Source organism: Tachysurus fulvidraco, chromosome 12 (genome assembly GCF_022655615.1).
Source record: "Tachysurus fulvidraco isolate hzauxx_2018 chromosome 12, HZAU_PFXX_2.0, whole genome shotgun sequence".
Classification (NCBI taxonomy): domain Eukaryota; kingdom Metazoa; phylum Chordata; class Actinopteri; order Siluriformes; family Bagridae; genus Tachysurus; species Tachysurus fulvidraco.
The window spans coordinates 8,837,036-8,857,576 of NC_062529.1; the positions used below are offsets into that span (position 1 = coordinate 8,837,036).

The window sequence follows — 20,541 nt, forward strand, 5'->3', positions numbered from 1 at the left end:
TCACATGCTTGGACAATATGGAGTTTCTTAAAGGGCCACGGCGACTAATATATCGATGCCTATATTTTTTTTTTTTTTTTTTTTTTTTTTTTTTTTTAAGAAAAGTGCCTACCTACTGTATCTCACAAACAGAGCAAAATATTTTAAGTGACTAGGTTTTTGTAAATGCTTTATACCATGCGTATTTTGGCCACGTGAGACTGTTATGTACTGTAGTTGGACAATATACAGTGTGTAGTATGCAGAGGAGGGAGTAAGTCACACATGTGCAAGTCACAAGTAAGTCTCAAGTCATGAAAGTCAAGTCTTTTTTAAATATTTTTCAAGCAAGTCTCGAGTCTCAAATTTGCGACTTAAGTCTGACTCGAGTCAAGTCGAGTCCCCCATCACTGAATCATTTAACTCAAGTCCGAGTCAAGTCTCAAGTCATGAATGTCAAGTCAAAGTCAAGTCGAGACTTTTTTTATATTTGTCAAGCAAGTCTCAAGTCTCAAATTTGCACCTGACTCGAGTCCCCCATATCTGATAGTATGTTATGACAACAGAACTGGTCCATATATGAATCTTCGTTAGATATTCTTTGAATACATTACATTGAGGTTCACCCGTGACCCTATTTTAGATATAAAAAATAGATGCGTCGGAACAATTTGGTCAGGAACACATACAGGCAAGATTCGGTGGCTCAGTTTTTAAGTATTTTGGGATGTGAACATCAATCCAGCACCACCAAGCTCCCACTGTTGAATCCTTGAGCATAACTCAACTCTCATCTAATTAGTTGTATCATGTCTCAATATTAAGTATTAAGTGATTTTCTCTAAAGAAAAGCACTATCCGAATAAGCAAACACAATTGCAATATAGGCCATACCATAGCAGTGGCACCTTAAACTGTGGGACGAGGAAGGTGATACCCCTACAAAAATCACAGGTTCACACTTTAATTACATTTGATGTTGGGTATTAAACTCTATAAATATCGACCCAGTGACCAGACACATTCCCTTCACCCTCTCTGCACTAACAGAATCACCACTTGTTATCTGACAAATGAGATAAAGCTGCGCTTTATATAAACAATATTGTAAGTACAGTCGCTTGTACAACGGATTTCAAACTCCGTTGATTGGCACTAGACGCCAGGTAGATAACTTGCTTGTTGGAGTTTAAGGCAATAGTTAAATTTCACAGTATATCATACATCGTTCCAAGTAACATAGCAGTCCCCACAGTTGACTGGATCATTAAATTGTGCATTAATTATTTCCACATCAATAAAACACTCAGTAACCAATACACCCTGGATAGAATACACTATGAACACACACACTGATTCACACACACAGCAAGCTACGATGCATTGTGTGTTCTGACAATTTATGTCATAGCCAGCATTAACTCTATCAGCAATTTTGCTCCAGTTGTTCTGTGGAATCATATGTACTAGCCTTCACTCCACACATGGTTCTTGTGTATCAGTTACCCTGTTGCTGGTTCACCGATTGTCTTTTCTTGGACCACTTTTGGTAGGTAACCACTGCATAACAGAAACACCCCTCAGGACCTGGTGTTTTGGAAATGCTCTGACTAGCCATCTAGCCATCAAAAGTTGGCCATTGTTAAAGCTGCTTAAGAGAGAAATGACTGTTCACTTGTGGCATAATATATTCTACCCCTTGACAGGTTATATTGTAACAATCTCATCGGTGTTATTCACTTCACCTGTCAGTGAATTTAATGTTATTACTGATTGCCTCAATGCCGAGATAAATTGCTTATATAAAGTCCTTTGTATGAACCACAAGACCCTTCGAAAAATAAGACTTCTCTAAATACAACCACACACACTAAATATAACTTAGGGCTGTGATTATATTACAGTGTGGCAATGATGAAAATGAAATGTGATGCAATGGGTAAGTACAATCCCGTTTAATTCTTGAAAAAAACAATACGTAAATGTGTTATAAAAGGGTAAAAAACAAAACGTAAATGTGTTATTAAGTGAAAATGACCTGACATACAGCTAAGTATGGTGACCCATACTCAGAATTTGTTCTCTGCATTTAACCTATCCAGAGTGCACACACCCAGCAGTGAACACACACACATCGTGAACACACACCCGGAGCAGTGGGCAGCCATTTATGCTGCGGCGCCTGGGGAGCAGTTGGGGGGGTTCGGTGCCTTGCTCAAGGGCACCTCAGTCGTGGCCGGTCCGAGACTCGAACACACAACCTGGGGTTAGGAGTCAGACTCTCTAACCTTTAGGCCACAACTTTCCCTATTCCATATATACAGTGGAATTTAAGCTGTTTAGGGTTGTGAATGAGATATAAATGCCCCAATTTACCAATAGGCTCAGATGTGGTCCATATCATCTCCTCTTATATGGCTCCTGTCTGCTAGAGCATGAGTTGTGGCATTGTATGGAATTGTATGAAAGTAAGAAATTTTGAACATTTAGATAACTGTAGGTAAAAATATAAGCCGATTTTTCAAGTATGAGCCAAATCTGTGCTGTCATTTACTCTGATATTTGACATCATGTCCAACATGCCATCATCTTGACATATTTCAAACACAGTTGTTTTTTTTATACAGTTAGCATAAAGTGAAGACCTAGATATTCATTCATAACCACTTTACTCTGGCCATTGGAGATCCAGAGTCTATCTCATTCCTGGAAAATGACTCTTTCAGGCCCTTCTCAGATTACAAACACACCCCCAAGTGCAGCTTAGCTCTGTGATTGCATTTCACTGTGGAACTGATGCAATGCGCTGATGAAAGTGAATACAATGCACTAGAAAATTGCATTCACTTTCAATTCTTAAGAAAGCAATATGCTTCTGATAAGCAATACCCTGGAATGTTCTCTATAACACTTTTACATTTCTTTTCTCTTAGTTAATTGATGTGAAACAGGAATTATGCAATTATTCACAATCCTTCTCAAACCCACTCACAAAAGAAACAAAAAAAAATTTAACAAAAATAAAATAATCCATCTACACTGTATTTTTCTTTTGTTAAATAAAACATATTTACATTTCCAGTATTTGGCAGACACCCCTATCCAGAGTGACTTGCATTATCTCATTTTTGCCAAACACCTTAACCACTAGGCTACTGCACATTGATCCAGTCCCTGGCAGAAGTTAACCATATTAATATTTCACATAACGTCCAGGCAGTGGATTATAATCTGTCTGAATATAGTCTGTTCATGCAGCAAAGTACACTTACAGTCAAATCCAGATTTATTGGCATTCATCAGGAGAATGGGCAGGTTATAGTACTGTATAGAATAAATATTGCTCACACCAGGACGGATTCATCAATCTTTCAGTAATATGCTGTCTAAATACTTGTATGTGACAAAATAAACAACGTTAATGGAATGCGAACCATCTGTAATAGATTGAATCAACCATAAATTTCCAGGTGTGTGATTTACATTTAGGATTGCCCACAATCCCAATAAATAAATAAATAAATAAATAAATAAATAAATAATCCAGCTCTAGAACTAGAAGATATTTTGAATCGCATATGACAATAAAAATATATATTATTTACCAGCATAACAACCCTTGAAAAGTCCAAAACCTAAAGCCACATTTTCAGAAAAGGTGAATTAGATTTTAATTAAAAGGATAATAAAGGGTTTGACATGAAATTGGAGAAAAAAATATAAGGTACTTTATCCAGGGGAGCATGGACATATGCATGGATAGCAAGTAACTGCAATTTCATTCATTTTTTTTTTTTATCAAAACAAAGTGTCTCAGCAGCTCTTGGTCAGAAATTCTGTGCACACCAGCGCACCCTTCCTGATGTTGTGTTGGAAAAGCAGGAGGTTATGTGTAACAGGAAGTAAACATTGGCACACAGTGCACTTGGGAGTATACGGCAGCTTGTATACCAGAGCCATACCAGATCGTTCACTTATCTGTCGCTTAGTGCTGGCTTAATGAGGTGTTGCACAGCATTAAAAGAAAATGGCGTGACAAATGGAGCAAACTTACACAGACTGCCTGAACCATTCAAACCCTTTTATACAGCAGCATTCTTAATGAACCGAATAGTCGTATTTGCTCTAATATAAGGTTTCATGTCGCCTTGCTTTCTTTATTAATTTTCCCCCATATTCAAAATATGTTCAAATGCTGTTAATATGAAATGAATGAAACGTCACCACAGTTCCATTAAATTAACTGAAATGTACAAGCTATTTAAACTATAATTTATTGTAATTCCTATATAAAAGTGCTAACTTAAAGCCAATATGTTGAGGTTTACATTAGATAGTTACATCTTTTTATGCATAAATTGTCAGTTTTTCAAAATGGTAAATCCTATCACAAACAATATATCAATTCTTTACAATTAATTGACAACATTAATAATGTATATAAGCAACTTGTCAATCCCTAATGAATTTATGTATTTTTAATTGCTTTCAGTACTCTTATTCTCTGTTAAAGCTTATGACTATGTACTGTACTTCCCTGGGGTATTAATCAGAAATAAAATCCTCATGTCATCCATCATGCTGGGGGGGGGGGGGGGGGACACACACACACATAACACTGACATCCAAATTACTTGTAAATACAGCTACATTTCTATTGACCACAATCTGTGAAATAATGTTTTAGAAGTCTGTAAAAATTAGAATTGGGAATGGAAGAGGATCCAGGAGCTTACTGCCCTTGCATACAGTGGGGAAGATGCTGAGGATGATTATGAAAAACACAAAGATCAACATTCTACCTCCACCTCCTGAACAACCAGTTGTTTGGAAGAGTTGCATGAAAAGAGCCACTTTTTAAAAGCAACAGTAAAGCACAGCATAAGAACTTCAAGCAACGTTGAAGCTAAATCGTGTATTGTTGCAAGATAAGACAAACCTTTTAGATATGCTCTGGATCATTATTTGGATGATTGGAGAAAAAAAGAGGGATGAAATAAATAAAATTAACACAATACTGTGATTCTGGTGGTTTGTTTTGGTCTCATATCACAAGGGCTGTTGTTAGGATGGCATCATGAATGTTTTATGCGGAAGTGAATCATTTATAAATATACTGTCAAATGATTTTAATGATCTCAAACTGTTATAGAAATTAAACACAAAGTGTAGACTGGTGTCTGATGTTACAGGAAGAGGCTTATCACATCATCAGATATTAATCGCTGAAGTGAGGCAGGGAAGTAGGCAGGGTTGCAGTCATTTCTCAAACAATTGTGAGAGCAAAGAAAGCTAAAGAAAGATTTATTGTTTTGTAACATTTACATTATGCTAAAATAGTCTTAATATGATATCATTTTGCTTAAATTAATCAAGGTTCCAATGGCTCGATTTTTCATGGTAGTTATAGATACCTGAACAAGTCATCATAGTATAGCATGCACTGATCTAAAGTAAGATTCTTCATGAGTGCGATTTTTCCTGAATTAAATTGTGTATGTTAGTCTTGAAATGCAAAATCCAACACGCAGAATATGGAAACATTACAACCATCTCTGAGAACATATGCATTTTATAAGCAGTTTTTAATGAGTTTTTAAGAGATTCATTACATTTAAAAAATATTTGGAATAACCACAGCACCTATGACTAGAGTAGAGCCAGTTAAAGTGGGTTGGGCATCTAAAAAGGATGATTCTGGACAGTATTTCCCAATGGTAATGGACAGAGTCCTCAAAATAAATCCAGAACCCATTAGAAAGACTATATCTGTCAGTTGCTAAGCAAGCAAGCTGGAATCTGTTGGGGAGAGAAACCCTGACCTTCTTATTCCAATGCTACCATACTATGAAAAGTGGACAGAAAACAAGTGAATAATTAAGAAGAAGAAGAAGAATTAAGAAGATAATGAATGAATGAATGAATGAATGAACGAATGAATGAATGAATGAAAGATGCAAAGTCAGCACATGGAGTAAACATAAACATAACATTATTTAAACATAACAGCTAAGCAGCCTGGGAATGGATTTTCATGTCCATATATATATATATATATATATATATATATATATATATATATATATATATATATATATATATATATCTGAGTATAGATCTTCACTTTTCTTTTCCCCCCTTTGGGGTCTATTTCTGTAAGCATCATTTGTGAGTCATCTCAGTAACACAAGCTGAGATTCACCAAAACCCAGAGGCAAATAGAAGAAAGGGAAGAATGGCTGTATGTCAGCAGTATTTATTGCCCTTACATGTGATTTTGTTTAAGGGTCTCAGCATGTGTGTGCACAATAAGGTATTCGGGTAATTTTCCCTGCCTTTAGCAGTTAAGAAGTCGGAAAAAAGAGAAGCAAAACTGAGGCAGTCTACATGCTTTAGTGTCTATAGGTGTAAATTTCAGCAAATTAAGACTTGATTTGAATATTCATCAATTATAGATACAAACTGAAGTAAAGCTCTTTCTCCCGTTGCAGGTTTGTTAGATATTTGCTACACAATGTATACAGTATACATGAGTGTATAAGTAAAGTGTAAATCTATAAACATCTGTCTACAGTTGGTTCAGTCCCCTTCTTTTTTTGCAATTTGGTTGGTTTGGATTATAATCCGAATAATCCATAAAGTCAAAGCAAAGACATTTGAATGCTTATTATAAATCAAATTAATCTACACACAATTACATTTAAAGCTAGACTTTTAATAGATACATTCTGATTCTGGTTCACTAGGTCAGATTTAGAATACCATCAGTATAAAAACTGTTGAGGTAATGAGGTAAAAACCACAAAGACAACACAACAAAAAATGGACTTCAGGAAGATTTAAGTGTTTCAATGTGATTTGAAGACAGCCAGTGACTCAGCTGTTTGGACATCTAGTCAAAGTTCATTCCATCACCTGGGTGTCAGAACAGAGAAGAGTCTTGGTGCATGTCTTCCTTTTAAACTGAGATAGCGGGATCAGTCAAGCAGTGATAGAGAATTGGACAGAGTGTGGTGCAATGCATGGTGCGATAAGTGCTTTGAGGTAAATAGGTGCAGCAGTCTGTTTTTGGCTTTGCAGACAAAGCAAGTATTATTATTATAATTGAGCATTCAGACCCTTTGTTCAGTCCTTTTTAGAAGCTTTGTAGATAAGAAAAGACATTTCCATTTAATTCAGTTAATACATTTACATTTAATCCAATAAAATGTGCAAAAACTAATGGGCTCTGAACGCTTTATAAACCCTCGGCCTTCAGCCAATTATGTAATAACAGCACAATGCAGCTACAGGTCAAGGGCTTCAGTTAATGTTTACATCAAACATCAGAATGAGGAAATAATGTGATCTCAGTAACTTCCCCATATCATAGTTAATGGTGCCAGACAGGCTGGTTTGATTATTTCCAAAACTGCTGATCTCCGGAGATTTCCAAGCAAACAGTTTCTGCAGACAAAAAGCAAAACATCCATAGAATGTCAGTCCTTGTTAAATAAAGAGGTCAGAGGAGAATGGACAGACCAGTATGAGCTGACATGAAGGCTATCTTAACTCAAATAACCAGTTTTTACCACAGACGGACGAACAGGCCGACAAAGAAAAAAAAATTATTAAGCAAAGCTACAACATCAAAAGACCACATGATGATCTTCTGTCAGAAAAGAATAGGAAACAGTGTGCATGGACTAACTAAAACTGGAAAGTTGAAGATTAGAAAAATATGGGGAGCTCTGATGAATCTTGATTTCTCCTCCAGATGTTAGGGTCGGAATTTGGCATCAATATTGTGAACTTGACCTAGATTGCAGCATAATGGCATGGATAATGACATTCTTGGCACATATTCAGCCTCTTAATACCAATTAAGCATCGTTTGAATGCCCCAGTATGAGTATCTGTGTATTGTCACTGACCAAGTGCCTCTTATTTTATGGCCACAGTTTACCCACTTTATAAATGCAACCTCCAGCATGATGGATGTCACAAAGAACAATTTGTCTCAAACATGTTCCAAGAACAAAACAGTGAGTTCATTGTTCTTCAGTGGCCTCCCCAGTCACTAGATCTGAAGCCAAGAGCACCTTTGGGATTCTGTAGTACAGAAGATTCACAGGATCAGTGTGCAGCTGACAAATCTCCAACAATTGCAGTCATGTCAATATGGACCAGAATATTAGAGGAACATTTTCAAAACCTTATTGGCAAAACATTTCTATGCCACACAAAATATATCCATGTGATGATGCATATAATTTTTTTAAGGGCTGGCTAATCAAAAACTTTCAATATTTTAATTCTATAACAAAGTGAGTTTTAGATATTGAATTGTGCCTAATGCTCAGCGGACACATTTCACTGAGCAAAAATTTTATTTGCCACAAACAGTAGCCTATAAATGTTCAAAATAAAACATCTAACAAGATTTAAGGCTGTTATTAAAGACACTGGCATACAAAATAGTTTGCAATGGACGATTATATTCAAAATGCAGCAAAGAATCCCACTGCTTTTCTACACACTTTCCTATATACTACAAAATCACACAAAACTAAAACAGATTTTCAGGGATTTTTTTTTAGTGCTTTTATGAACAAACATTCTGAGGTGTGTGTGTGTATATGTGAATGAGAGAGAGAGAGACTGGTGAGATCAGTTTTTCAATCATTCATTTTCAGCAATGCATTTAGTTTGCTGAGCTTTGTAACACATACTATGTGAAGACAGAGATTGTTAATTGCTCAGCAATTTTCTCCTACTTGGAAATAAATGAATTTATATATCAGTCTTTAATATTTATTCTGTTGTACAGCAAATTCACAAGCTTTACAAGCTTATCTCCTTGCTTGATCTGTGCATATTGTAACATAAGTCTGTGAAAGGCAGATCCACTAGATCCCTGGGGATAACGTCCAGATTGGCTGCAGTCTTATTTGAACCTGGCGTTGAACGCCCTGCCAATGACCATCCTTCGGACCTCACTGGTGCCTGCGCCGATCTCGTAGAGCTTAGCGTCTCGCAGGAAGCGGCCCATTGGGTAGTCATTAATGTAACCGTTTCCACCTGTGGGTACAGATGTACTGTTAGAGTCATACAGAAGTAGTAAGTAAGCATGAACCACACACCAATCTGATACAAAGCACTCCAATCATTTTTTAGTTATTTTTTTTAAGAATTAAGATTAAATTAATCTAATGAGAGTAGGCGAAGGATATATTCAATAAATATACTCAGACTTTGGCCTGATCTGAAAAGTGTTGAACTTACTTTGTACATTATTAGATATAATATTATATGACTTGAATGCAATAATATTGAGTCTCATAAATGATAATCCTTCATAAAATTATCAGTTTCTCACAGATACTGTAATATTACTGTTTTATTGATTTGATTCTATTATAGTACTCATATATACAGTATGCACACACACACAATGATAAATGTTACAATTAGATTTAATAGTATAGTCTGAAAGCTCAAGTGTTTTAAAATTAAAACTTGAAGCGCACATAGTCTCTATTTCAACACCCTACACCATGCCCCTTAAACACAATTACAACTCAGGTCAATATAAGCTTTTATGTAAAAAAACGCATCAAGAAATAATTTATTAAAACTCCTCACCAAAAACCATACTGAATGATACACCTTCCTACTTCTTTTTTTTTTTTACTGTGCAATCTGCAAAAAACACTCACCCAGGCACTGAATCCCGTCCAAGGCAACCTGAGTGGCGTTCTCAGCACAATAAAGGATTACACCAGCACAGTCCTACAACAACACGAGGAAAATCAATACAGCTACTAGACTGCTGTTGAACAGCTGCTTGCTTCAATTTAAAGAGCGGAAAATTATTTGTACAACTCACCATGGCACTAAAGTGGCCTTTGTCACAAGCACGGGCCACATTATACACGTACTGGCGAGACGAACTAAGTCGGGTGTACATGTCTGCCATCTTTCCTTGCATCATCTACAGTTAGGGGGGGACGACGACGGCAAGTGTTACTATTGAACTCCGTAATCTGTTATCAAATCACATTTTGCCTGCTTGAGTACTACACTAGATAGAACTCAGCTATTTCAAAGCCCTCCCTAAGTGTTAAAGCCAGAAAAACACTGTGCAGTTCAGTGATCCCACAGCACTTGGAACAGAAAAGAAAGCACTCTAGGCACTTTTTTCTGCATACAGCTGTCTTTAAAAAAAAAAAAAAAAAAAAAAAAAAACAACCCACGACAACAAAAACCTGAATGGTTTTACTCAAATGGCACCTTTCTTACAAGGGTGTTCAATTCCTAACCACAAAAAACTTGCTGAATTAATGTCATTAAAACATGTACATCGGTTTCACATGATTGAATTGAGTTTTGCTGAGAAACGTAATATTTATGTAAACTGCTGTTTATGGAATAATTTTTTCTTAAATCTGACTGACCGCATATTCCGTTTTTTAGTGATGCAGGTTACATTACATTGTATTTCAACAATTGTTCACAATTGTTTTTCAACAGTTATTTGAGGCTGAAGGAGGATTCCTCCCCTGCTGTTTATTCTAAACAAATGTCAACAATTTGCAATACAGATAGATAGGGACAGATATACAAAAAAAAATTGTCAACTTTAAACGTTAAAAACCTATTAATCAGAAATTGCTAGAAGAACTGACCTGAAAGTGGCCGATTTTCTGCCCAAAAGCTTCTCGGACATGCAGATAAGGTATAGCGTGATCAAGCACTGCTTGCATAATTCTGCAAGACAAAGATTCTAAAGATAAAACAACCTAATTAACAAACCTATTTGGAAATCCGTTTGAACACAAGGTGCTTAATTTACCCAATAGGCCCAGCCGAGAGTACCAGCCTCTCCAGGTCGAGTCCGCTCATCAGTACATACACGCCTTTGTTCAAAGGTCCCAACATGTTCTTCTCTAAAATTAGCAATGAGCTTTAAAACAATGCAGTAAAACCAAAAAGAAACAGTTTGACTTTCATTTCAATGCTGATCTGCACAAAATACAGACCTGGAACCTTGCAGTCTTCAAAGATGAGCTCGCATGTGTTGGAGCCTCTCATTCCCAGCTTATCCAGCTTCTGTGCGGTACTGAATCCAGGCATTCCCTTCAAGGTAGAAACACAGAATTGAATCGCCACTGAAGGTGCCTCCTACAATTGCATACTTACATATAAATAGTGTGTTCACACTCCAACAAGTGCAATTCAAGTACCAGGATGATGCACTTATTCAATTGAACATATGAAGTGTGGAATGTTGGACACTTCATGCACTCAGCTCTCTCAAGTTTCGCTTAAAATACAGAAGAAGAGCAGAGCGACCAGGCTATGACAATGGATGAAAAATAAATCAAGATGGTCGAAGACATCTGATGGAAAATACATCTCACAAATGTCTCACAAATTAGCTCATATTGTAGGATTCACTCTATAGTGCTAAAGTTACTGAAGTGACCTTTTATGTGCGTTTGATGGCATTCGCTTGTACTTCCAGGTAGTACACAAACGTTAGTGTTCTAATTGAGACAGAATTCCCCTTCAAAAATTCATCTAGTAAACAAACATTACAATAAGTGCATAAAGTGTAGGACGTCATCCGAGACACAGCTTTAGTGACTCCAAGCCTGTGTGGGGGTTTTCTATAGGATTCAGCAGTTGATCCCGGTGCAGTGGTGGCTCAAGTGGTTAAAAATCTGGGTTGCTGATTGGAAGATCAGGTTTCAAGCTCCAGCACTGCCAATCTGCTACTGTTGGGCCCTTAAGCTAAGCTCTTAACACTCACTGCTCCAGGGGTGCTATATCAAGGCTGACCCTTCGCTCTGATCCCTGAACATCAAAAGTTTGATTATTCAAAGAAAATTTCTCTGTGCTGTAATGTATATGTGACAAAATAAAACTTCTACTTTATTCTGATTCAGCTGGACGTAAATCCGAGCAAACTGAGTTCCTGTGCATCTCTAACCTTTTCAACAATAAACGCAGAGATTCCGCGTGCAGCTGCGTTTACGTCCGTCTTCGCGTACACTATCAGAACGTCCGCGTCAGGTCCGTTCGTGATCCAGAACTTGTTCCCGTTCAACACGTAATGGTCACCTTAAAAGGGCACAAGCAGTCAAAGCAAAAGGGAAAGAACATGTGACAACATACAAAAAAAAACAAACAAACAAAAAAAGAGAAAGAGGTTTATTTCAGAACGATGTTGATCAGACATTTCTGAAATGGATCATATATAAAAGGCTAGGCAGGGGTAGATTTGCCCTGAGCACAGCTGATCTTGAATATCCAGCCACATGACCATAAATTGTGCCACAATATAATGCAATAATCAGGGTCTAAAATCAGATCACTGTGTATTACAAAACATTTAGACTGTAACAGAAAGGAAGAAAAAGGCCATGGCTCACCTTCTTTCCTTGCAGTCGTTTTCATGGATACGACGTCAGAGCCAGAGTTGGGCTCGCTCATGGCCAGAGCGCCTATGTGTTCTCCTGTAATTAACTGGAAAATACATCATCATGCCCTATATATCTGCTGCCTCTTCATTCAAGGTACCATTTTAATAAAGAGACCTTTTTTCAATTAAAAGTAGCAGCTGAAGTGATTACATTCAGAAATCAGTTACTTGTAAGTTATACAAGAAAAACATCTGCTGTGATCTTCTCGATGTTTTTGAACAAGTCGGTCAGCTTTGGAATATTGCCAGAGATGAAAAACATGGAGTGGCTAAAAAAATATTCTGAAATACTTCTATATAATCTCATATTTACATGGAGGGACTTGTCTCAGCGTCTCATTTATTTCTGGAAAAGTTTATTTTCGTCATCCTCTTTTATCCTTCAGTCTCATTTTTAATTTCAGACGCAAAAAATATTATATAAAAAAAGCGAGAGTGAGAATGTGAAGCGCTAACCAGGTTCAAAAAGACTACGCGGGTTGTTTGACTACACGGTGTGTAAAGGTGCACGGCCATGAGGCAAGATCCAGTTCTCCAGGTTTTTCCCCATTAATGCTAGCAACTCACTGCGACAAACAACAATAAGTTTATGAATACACATGATCATCGTTATCATGCTACAAATATTTGTATCCTGTCTTACACACCAGTGATACCAAGTCATGGAAGAACACAAGCTAAATTCACACAATGCATTTTTATGGTCAGTTAGGAAGCATTTGTACTGCTGCTTGTAGTAATAAGATTCAACAGTGGATGGAGCAACTAGCATTCAACATTTGTTTTCTTGCTGCTAAAACAGAAAATTCTGGAGGTCAATTTGCTGTTTGTGTATAAAATTCAGTAGTGTATATCTGTATCATATCATATGAGCTGAAAGGGGAAAAGCAGTGTTTGCTCTATTGTCTTCATTCCCAATAGTAGTCGCTGCACCGCTCTGTATTTGCATAAAGTTCGACTTTTCCAACTTTGTTATATCACTGGACACACCCACATCACAAACAGCAGCTCTTGTTGCAAACGAAGGATCTTTGGTAGATCCGGCTTCGCAAGTCGCAGTATGTATGAATGTACCATAAAAGAGCTTCTAAAAACTCAAACTTAAAATAAAATTTTAAATGGAATTAGAACGGAAATTGAACTGTGTTGAGATTGAACCGCTCTATTTCGTTTTTGCTCAGAATGTCTATCAAAATTTTGTAAAACAATTATGTACAATTTTAAACACATCTCTTACAATAAATTGAATTTGAAATAAAACGGAAGATTCTCATATTTTCAGTGTGAGATCTGGCTAATAAAACGTTTTGTTTTTTTTAATCCACAATAATCATTAAAACAATTCTGGAGTCAATTGTAATTAAACCGATCCATACTAAATAATACGACTGATACGGTATAATTTATATAAAGCAGATGCCTGGAAGCAAGTAATTAATGGGAAAAGGTGAGACAGAGAGACAGAGAGAGAGAGAGAGAGAGAGAGAGCAAGAATAAGAGATCTTTATTTGTACAAGATTTAAACTTCCTACCTTTGGTAGATACTTTTCTTTCTGATTCTGGTTGCCATGGCGCACAAGCTGATTGACACACAGGTTGGAATGTGCGCCGTAGCTGAGCGCTACAGCTCCTGACACCCGTGATATCTCCTCCATCACGATTACATGATCAAGATAGCCCAGTCCTGTTCCTCCATACTCCACTGTCATGAAAACAGGGTTTAAGACGGTCATTCTTTCATTACTACATTTAGAGACTACTTATACAGTGACTGAGCATTTTATTAGGAGCACTCTTTACACTGGGGAGGGATTGCCTTTGCTCTCAAAAACAGCCTCAATTCAAGGGATTCCACAAGATCTCGGAAAAAACATTCCTTTGAGATCCGGGGACAATTCCTGCAGATTTTTCAGGTGCACTTTCTTGCTGGGCATCCCAAAGCTGTTGTTCTCTATTGAGATCCAGTGTCTAGGAAGAACAGGTGACTTTTTGTTTGGTGCATTACTATTCTGATGGAATTAGCTATTAGAAGATGGCAAGTTTTGGCAACAATACTCTGGTAGGCTGTGGCATTTATGACTGACTAATATAATCAGCTCTAAGAAGAAAAAAAAATCCCACACCATTACACCACCGTCACCTGAACTGTCAACACAAGGCAGGTTGGGTTCATGGATTCATTCTGTTGGTGCCAAATTCTGACCCTACAATTTGTGCAATTCAATCAAAAACAAGATTCATCAGACCAGGCTATGAATTTTCCAGACTTCAACTGTACAGTCTGGAGAATCAGATGTTTAATCTTTACGGCACCAATCTGAGTAAACTCTAGAAAGTGTTGTGTAAAAATCTCAGGAGATCAGGAGTTAGACAAAACACTCCGACCAGCCATCTGCGACTAACAATCATACCACGGTCAAAATCATGGCGATCACTCACTCACTCATTTTCTACCGCTTATCCAAACTTCTCAGGCGCTTATCTAAGGCGTCATTGGGCATCAAGGCAGTATACACCCTGGACGGAGTGCCAACCCATCGCAGGGCACAAACACTCTCATTCACTCACGCAATCACACACTACGGACAATTTTCCAGAAATACCAATCAACCTACCATGCATGTCTTTGGACTGGGGAAGGAAACCGGAGTACCCGGAGGAAACCTCCGAGGCACGGGGAGAACATGTAAACTCCACACACACAAGGCGGAGGTGGGAATCGAACCCCCAACCCTGGAGGTGTGAGGCGAACGTGCTAACCACTAAGTCACCGTGCCCCCCTCATGGCGATCACAAACTGATGAAAATATTAACCTTAATCAGCATCATTTTAATGCACTGTGCTGCACTGCTATCACACGACTGGCTGATTAGATAACAGCATGAACAAATTGGTGTACAGATTTTCCTAATAAAATGCTCAGTAAGTATATATTTAATCAGACCCAGGGAGATTGCTGAGCAAAAATGTATTAAAAAGTTCTTGCCTGGAGCTGTAATCCCAAGCAATCCCAGTTCACCTGCCTCCTTCCAAAACTCCTAAAGCAAAAAATAATGACATGGGATATTTTTACATTCAATATCCTCTGTTTAATTATAGAGCTGTGGTGTCATGATATGTAAATGGGATTTGTGTCAGGACTTACTCTCATACGTGGAAAATCATTCGCCTTGTCCATCTCATCAGCATAGGGAGCAAGCTTTTCCTGACAGAACCGAGTGACTGTGTTTCTGAGCTGGTGTAAAACATGAGATCAGTCAGTGACTGTGCAGTAGTAATCAGACAGCTTAAAAGTAATAATCAAGGATGCTAATTCTGGATTAAAAAACATAGCATGTATGCGGTGGTGGCAAGGAGCAAGATCCCTTCACACGGTTACATTTTGATTGTTTTTACAATACAGCTTTGAAAACTATAGGTTTTGAAATATAAACTGAAATATATATTTCAATCACATCAAAGTTTTTTTTCTCCTTAAAAAAAAAAGTACTTTATCCTTAAAAGTCAAAAAGGGAGAAAATCACATTTGAACCCATTTCAATACTGTGGACAGGCACTGCACATTCCTCTATTTTTAGGATCTGCTCATGGAAAAACAACATTGCTGCCATATTTTTAAAATATATTCTACAGTTACATCAGGAAATGTGCGCAAACATCGACTATCGGCATCACATAGATCAGTCAGTCTCATCACCTGAGGTAAAAGTCACCTGTAACTATCTCACACAAGCCTCAATTTGTCCTCTGGGACTTCCGTATAAGCATTAATACAAACTAGACTTATTAGGCTTACGTCTGTTTTGTTGTATTTAACTACATACTCATATGTGGGCCTTCCTCATCCTGTTAGCACAAAATTGGAAGCACATTATTGTATATGATGTCTTTGTAAGCTATTGAATTACAATTTCCCCTCACTGGAACCGATTTCCCTTACTGTACTCATTTGAACAGGAACAGCGACTGGGACTCCTCGTATGACATCAGTGCCTGACTTCACTAATGCTCTTGTGGCTAAAAGACCACAAATCCACAAATGATACAAAACTCAAAGGAATGTGTTCCTAGGAGAGTGGAGGTTATTGTAACAGCAAATGTACTCTAAACTTGGAACTGCTGTGTAAATATGGGGATGATGTTGGGGTATTCACATACTTTAAATATATATTGTATATAAGGCTGATGCACAGTATGTCAAAGCCTTTTACAGCTAAATATCAATTCAATTTATTTGTATTGCACTTTTAAAAATTTCCCATTGTCTCAAAGCAGCTTTACAGAACTATGGAAACAGAAAAGAGTGATAAAGAAAAAAAAAAAAATAAGAAGAAGAAAAAATAAGGATAAAAATAAATAAATGAATATATACAATTAAATTCTAAAATGAATTTAAAAAAAGATTACCTTAAAATTTATAATATTACACATTTAATCCCTATCCCTAATGAGCAAACCGGAGGCAACAGCAGCAAGGGAAAACTCCCTGAGAGGATACGAGGTGGAAACCTTGAAAGGAACACAGGCTCAGAAGGGAACCTCATCCTCATTTGAGTGAGGCTCTACAGTAAATAGTGTAAATGTAAATAATGTCCTTTCTACAACAGTTTGTAATAGTGCAACCAAGAGCTCATGAGGAACTAAATGTGGTCATCGTAAACTCTTTCAGTGCAGACCATAAGACCAGAGCATAAAGCTGACTGACACAACATTGGTTCAAAAGAAGTCACGACAGTCTTCGGGCGGCTTCATACACAACAATCACATGAGACACTGGCTGACCATGTAGACCAATCTCTGGCAAGGTGACCACCAGCCGACGAGACTCCAGCCAGCATTAGAACATCAGGAAGAAGCTCCGATGAAGAAGCTCCGTAACAAGAAGAGACTCAACACTGTACTTGTTTTAAAAGTACTTGTTTTAAAAGACAGAAACAAATCTCCATTTTTGATTATGTATAACATATGCGCATATATATATATATATATATATATATATATATATATATATATATATATATTTTACATTATTTACATTACATTTTATACATTATTTTCATACAGCTAATTGTGAAAGCCATGGCAGCCAATCAGAAACGGTGTTCGGACCACGCCCCCTGGGGTGGAAATGGTGAATTTCCCATACAATTTAGTGTAGTACTTTGTGTTAATAAATGAAACAAAAGTATGTGTTAACTGATATTTAGTAAATTATTCTTATTATTTTAGGTGTTGCTGTCATGTCTGTATTTGACACTATTTTAGAGAGCATAGTACAAGGTCAGGAGTGACGTCACAGGTAACTAGGCTACCACTAAACTGAGTTTTTATTGGTTAAACTCTATAGCTGTTCAAAATAAATGAATAAATTGTTAGCTAGTCGGAAAGAGAAACCCGTATACACTGTAAATAGATGTGTGGAGATTGTTATTAACACGTCTTTACAGAAGACTCACTGAAAAGCCATGAAGTCTGGAACTACAGTAAAAAAGCTGTGCTTTCTGTACAGACTTTCAGACGTTGTTGCACAGCTAGCCAGTTAGCTGACTAACGTCCAATATCCTCATCTTTATAATGACTGCACCTCAGTCATAAAATACAGACAGCATTTTGTTTTGTTTTGTTCACCTGCATTTGCTCTTCTGTAAGTCCGTTTATGACGTCGTCCACAGGAACAGCACCAGCACATCCCCTCCTCGACACAGTAACACCAGCCAACCTCTGTGCAAGCCTCAAAACTCCTCTTACTGCAAACATGTTTAGCTAAAAACGCTATATTAACAAGAACGTAAATAAAAAGACTATTTATACGAACGCACAAGAAGAGGTCGCTTCTTCTCTCGGTGACAACGTGAACACTTGACACTTCACTACCATCTAGTGTACAGGAGGTGAAGGATTCTGCACACTGATTGTTTCTAAAAATCAATAATTTGGGTCAAGATTTCAGCTTTGTTCACGTTTAGTCAGATGTGTGGGTCAAGGTCTAAATGTTTTGAAATTAAGCATTTAAAATGTACTGAAATACAACTTGACACAACTTTGGTATTTGCTGTTCATACCGACTAACATTAAATCACCAAGAGGAACTACTGTACAGTGCAAACAGGAAATAAAGAAGCACCGCATATTCTGCTCTTATTCTTCACTTTTATTATCTCTAGTCTGTTTATGCCACCACATGACAAAAAGTCTGGATATGTCAGAGACACGTTATATAGTCTGCACACGGGTTGACAGCTTTATACACTGGTAATTACTACTACTACTACTATTTTGTGAGTACAACATGGTGGTGCAGAAGTAGTACCGGTCCAGGGTCCCTGGTTCAATCTCAAGCTCTAGATCCGGTTCCTTTGGTGTTTCTGTGCATCTTCTCATTCCATTTGGGTTCCCTCCAGGTCGCCTTAAAAAGTAATATGTTGTTGCTGCTGGTAGTAAGTGGTGTTTTTTGTTTTACAAGTAGTAGCATTTTTATTGTTATCACTAGAAGTAGATGTAATCGTACAGTTTTGTTTTAGTATTAGTTGTAATTGTAACGTTAGTTCTTTGTAGTAATAGTGGTAGTAGGTTTGTTGTTGGTAGCATAAGAGTAGTAAGTTTGTTGTTTTTAGCACTAGTATTGGTTGTAGATTTGTTGTTGTTAGCAGAAGTGGTTGTAGATTTGTTGTAATTGTTGTTATTATTATTATTAATCGTAGTAGATTTGTTGTTGGTGGTAGTATAAGAGTAGTAAGTTTGTTGTTTGTAGCACTAGTATTGGTTGTAGATTTGTTGTTGTTACTATAGTAATAGTAAGTATACTGTAGCGTTGTGATTGTCCTGCAGATTAAATAGAGGGAAACCTCTGTAGCTGAGACGCAATAGGCTAAACGAGCAGAAGCTAACGAGGAAATGAGTGAAACAAACGCAGAATGAGGAAGCAACAGAACAGAGAGATTGAAACGCGGAAGATCACGTTTGTCCAAGTGAAGTGCGCTTAGGTGCAGTGTGTCACAGGGCTTCCCCACTGAGTCTGCAGTGCGCGTCAAGACAAACATGACCAACTGGACCAAATCTTTGCTCTATCACTGTGACGGACTTTTAAAATCCGATGATTAATGTACGGCGACTTGGTAAACGGAACATGGAGCGATCAATCGCGGTGTAAAAAAATCGCAGCACTCTGGATCAGTGCACGTAAATTTTCCTCTTAAAATTATTCCATAATCGATGCCAAAAGAGAGGCGGAGGTCTCGGAAGGAGGCGTTGACCTGAAGCTCCTCTCTCCCACCAGCAGCGGAAAAGCGCGCCAGGGCCACTGCTCGTCCACGACGGTCTGTGATGAGCGGCTGCCGATGGCGAGCGCGCGCCAGGTGCCGCAGGTGACCGTGACGGCGGTGGAAGGCAGCGGCGCGCAGGAGCTCGAGTTCGAGGAGGTGGAGGCGCTGAACGGAGGCGCGCCGCTCCGCCGCAAACTCTCCAACTCGTCCGTGTCGTCCACTGGCTCGTCCGTGGGGTTAGAAGAGTCCGAAGACGACGTTCTGAGCGACAACGAAACGAAGAGCAAAGGGATCGTTACTTTAGAGCATGTAGGAGACGGAGGAGAGGTGAGTCACGACGATAACACATTCAGGCGGAATTAAAGGTTTTCTGTCGGCCAGGACTTTTAAATCTCCAAAAGTAATAAATCAAAACAAGCGGACTAATCTTTAGAGAAACTCGTTCAGTGTCTCTCTCGCTCTCTCTTTGTAGTGAGGATATTATTCACTTGTCTGGGGACTAAACATAGACTTTTGTGTCAGTGAAAAGTCTGCAATTTGATTTTAATATGAAAAACAACATACTGGGTCAAAACTTCACTTTCAGACATGAAGGTAACTGTATTCTGTGTCATTGTACTATAAAAGATCATTTTTGTACCTTTAGTCTGTATATTTTCCATAGAATCTTGCACAACCTATACGTTTAAAATGATTTAAGGTAAAAACATTCCCCCCAAAAATGGTTTAAAAGTTATGCTTTAGGTTAAAAGTTGACCAAATGCACACTAAAGACATAAAACATGTATCTCTGGATGGGATCACAAGAGCGTTGTGAGATCAAGAAGACAAAC

General features: G+C 37.8%; 2 protein-coding genes across 3 annotated transcripts in view; one reads left to right on the forward strand and one right to left on the reverse strand.

The window, feature by feature from the left end:
* Window positions 1–8,436: 8,436 nt before the first annotated feature.
* Window positions 8,437–18,319, reverse strand: ivd (isovaleryl-CoA dehydrogenase). Its single transcript, XM_027172273.2, has 12 exons — window positions 18,075–18,319; window positions 15,592–15,681; window positions 15,433–15,484; window positions 13,978–14,147; window positions 12,396–12,489; window positions 11,954–12,084; window positions 11,001–11,097; window positions 10,814–10,907; window positions 10,647–10,728; window positions 9,848–9,952; window positions 9,678–9,750; window positions 8,437–9,039 (listed from the first exon to the last, which is right to left on the reverse strand). The coding sequence occupies exons 1-12, from the start codon at window positions 18,201–18,203 to the stop codon at window positions 8,906–8,908; spliced, it is 1,251 nt and encodes a 416-aa protein (XP_027028074.1). The 5' UTR covers window positions 18,204–18,319; the 3' UTR covers window positions 8,437–8,905.
* Window positions 18,320–18,577: 258 nt separating this feature from the next.
* Window positions 18,578–20,541, forward strand: part of itpka (inositol-trisphosphate 3-kinase A) — a 14,985-nt gene continuing 13,021 nt past the window's right edge. For both annotated transcript variants that reach the window (XM_027172274.2, XM_027172275.2), the window contains exon 1: window positions 18,578–20,035. In XM_027172274.2, coding sequence (XP_027028075.1) covers window positions 19,784–20,035 — 252 coding nt within the window. In that variant the 5' untranslated portion in view covers window positions 18,578–19,783. The remainder of the gene's footprint in view (window positions 20,036–20,541) is intronic.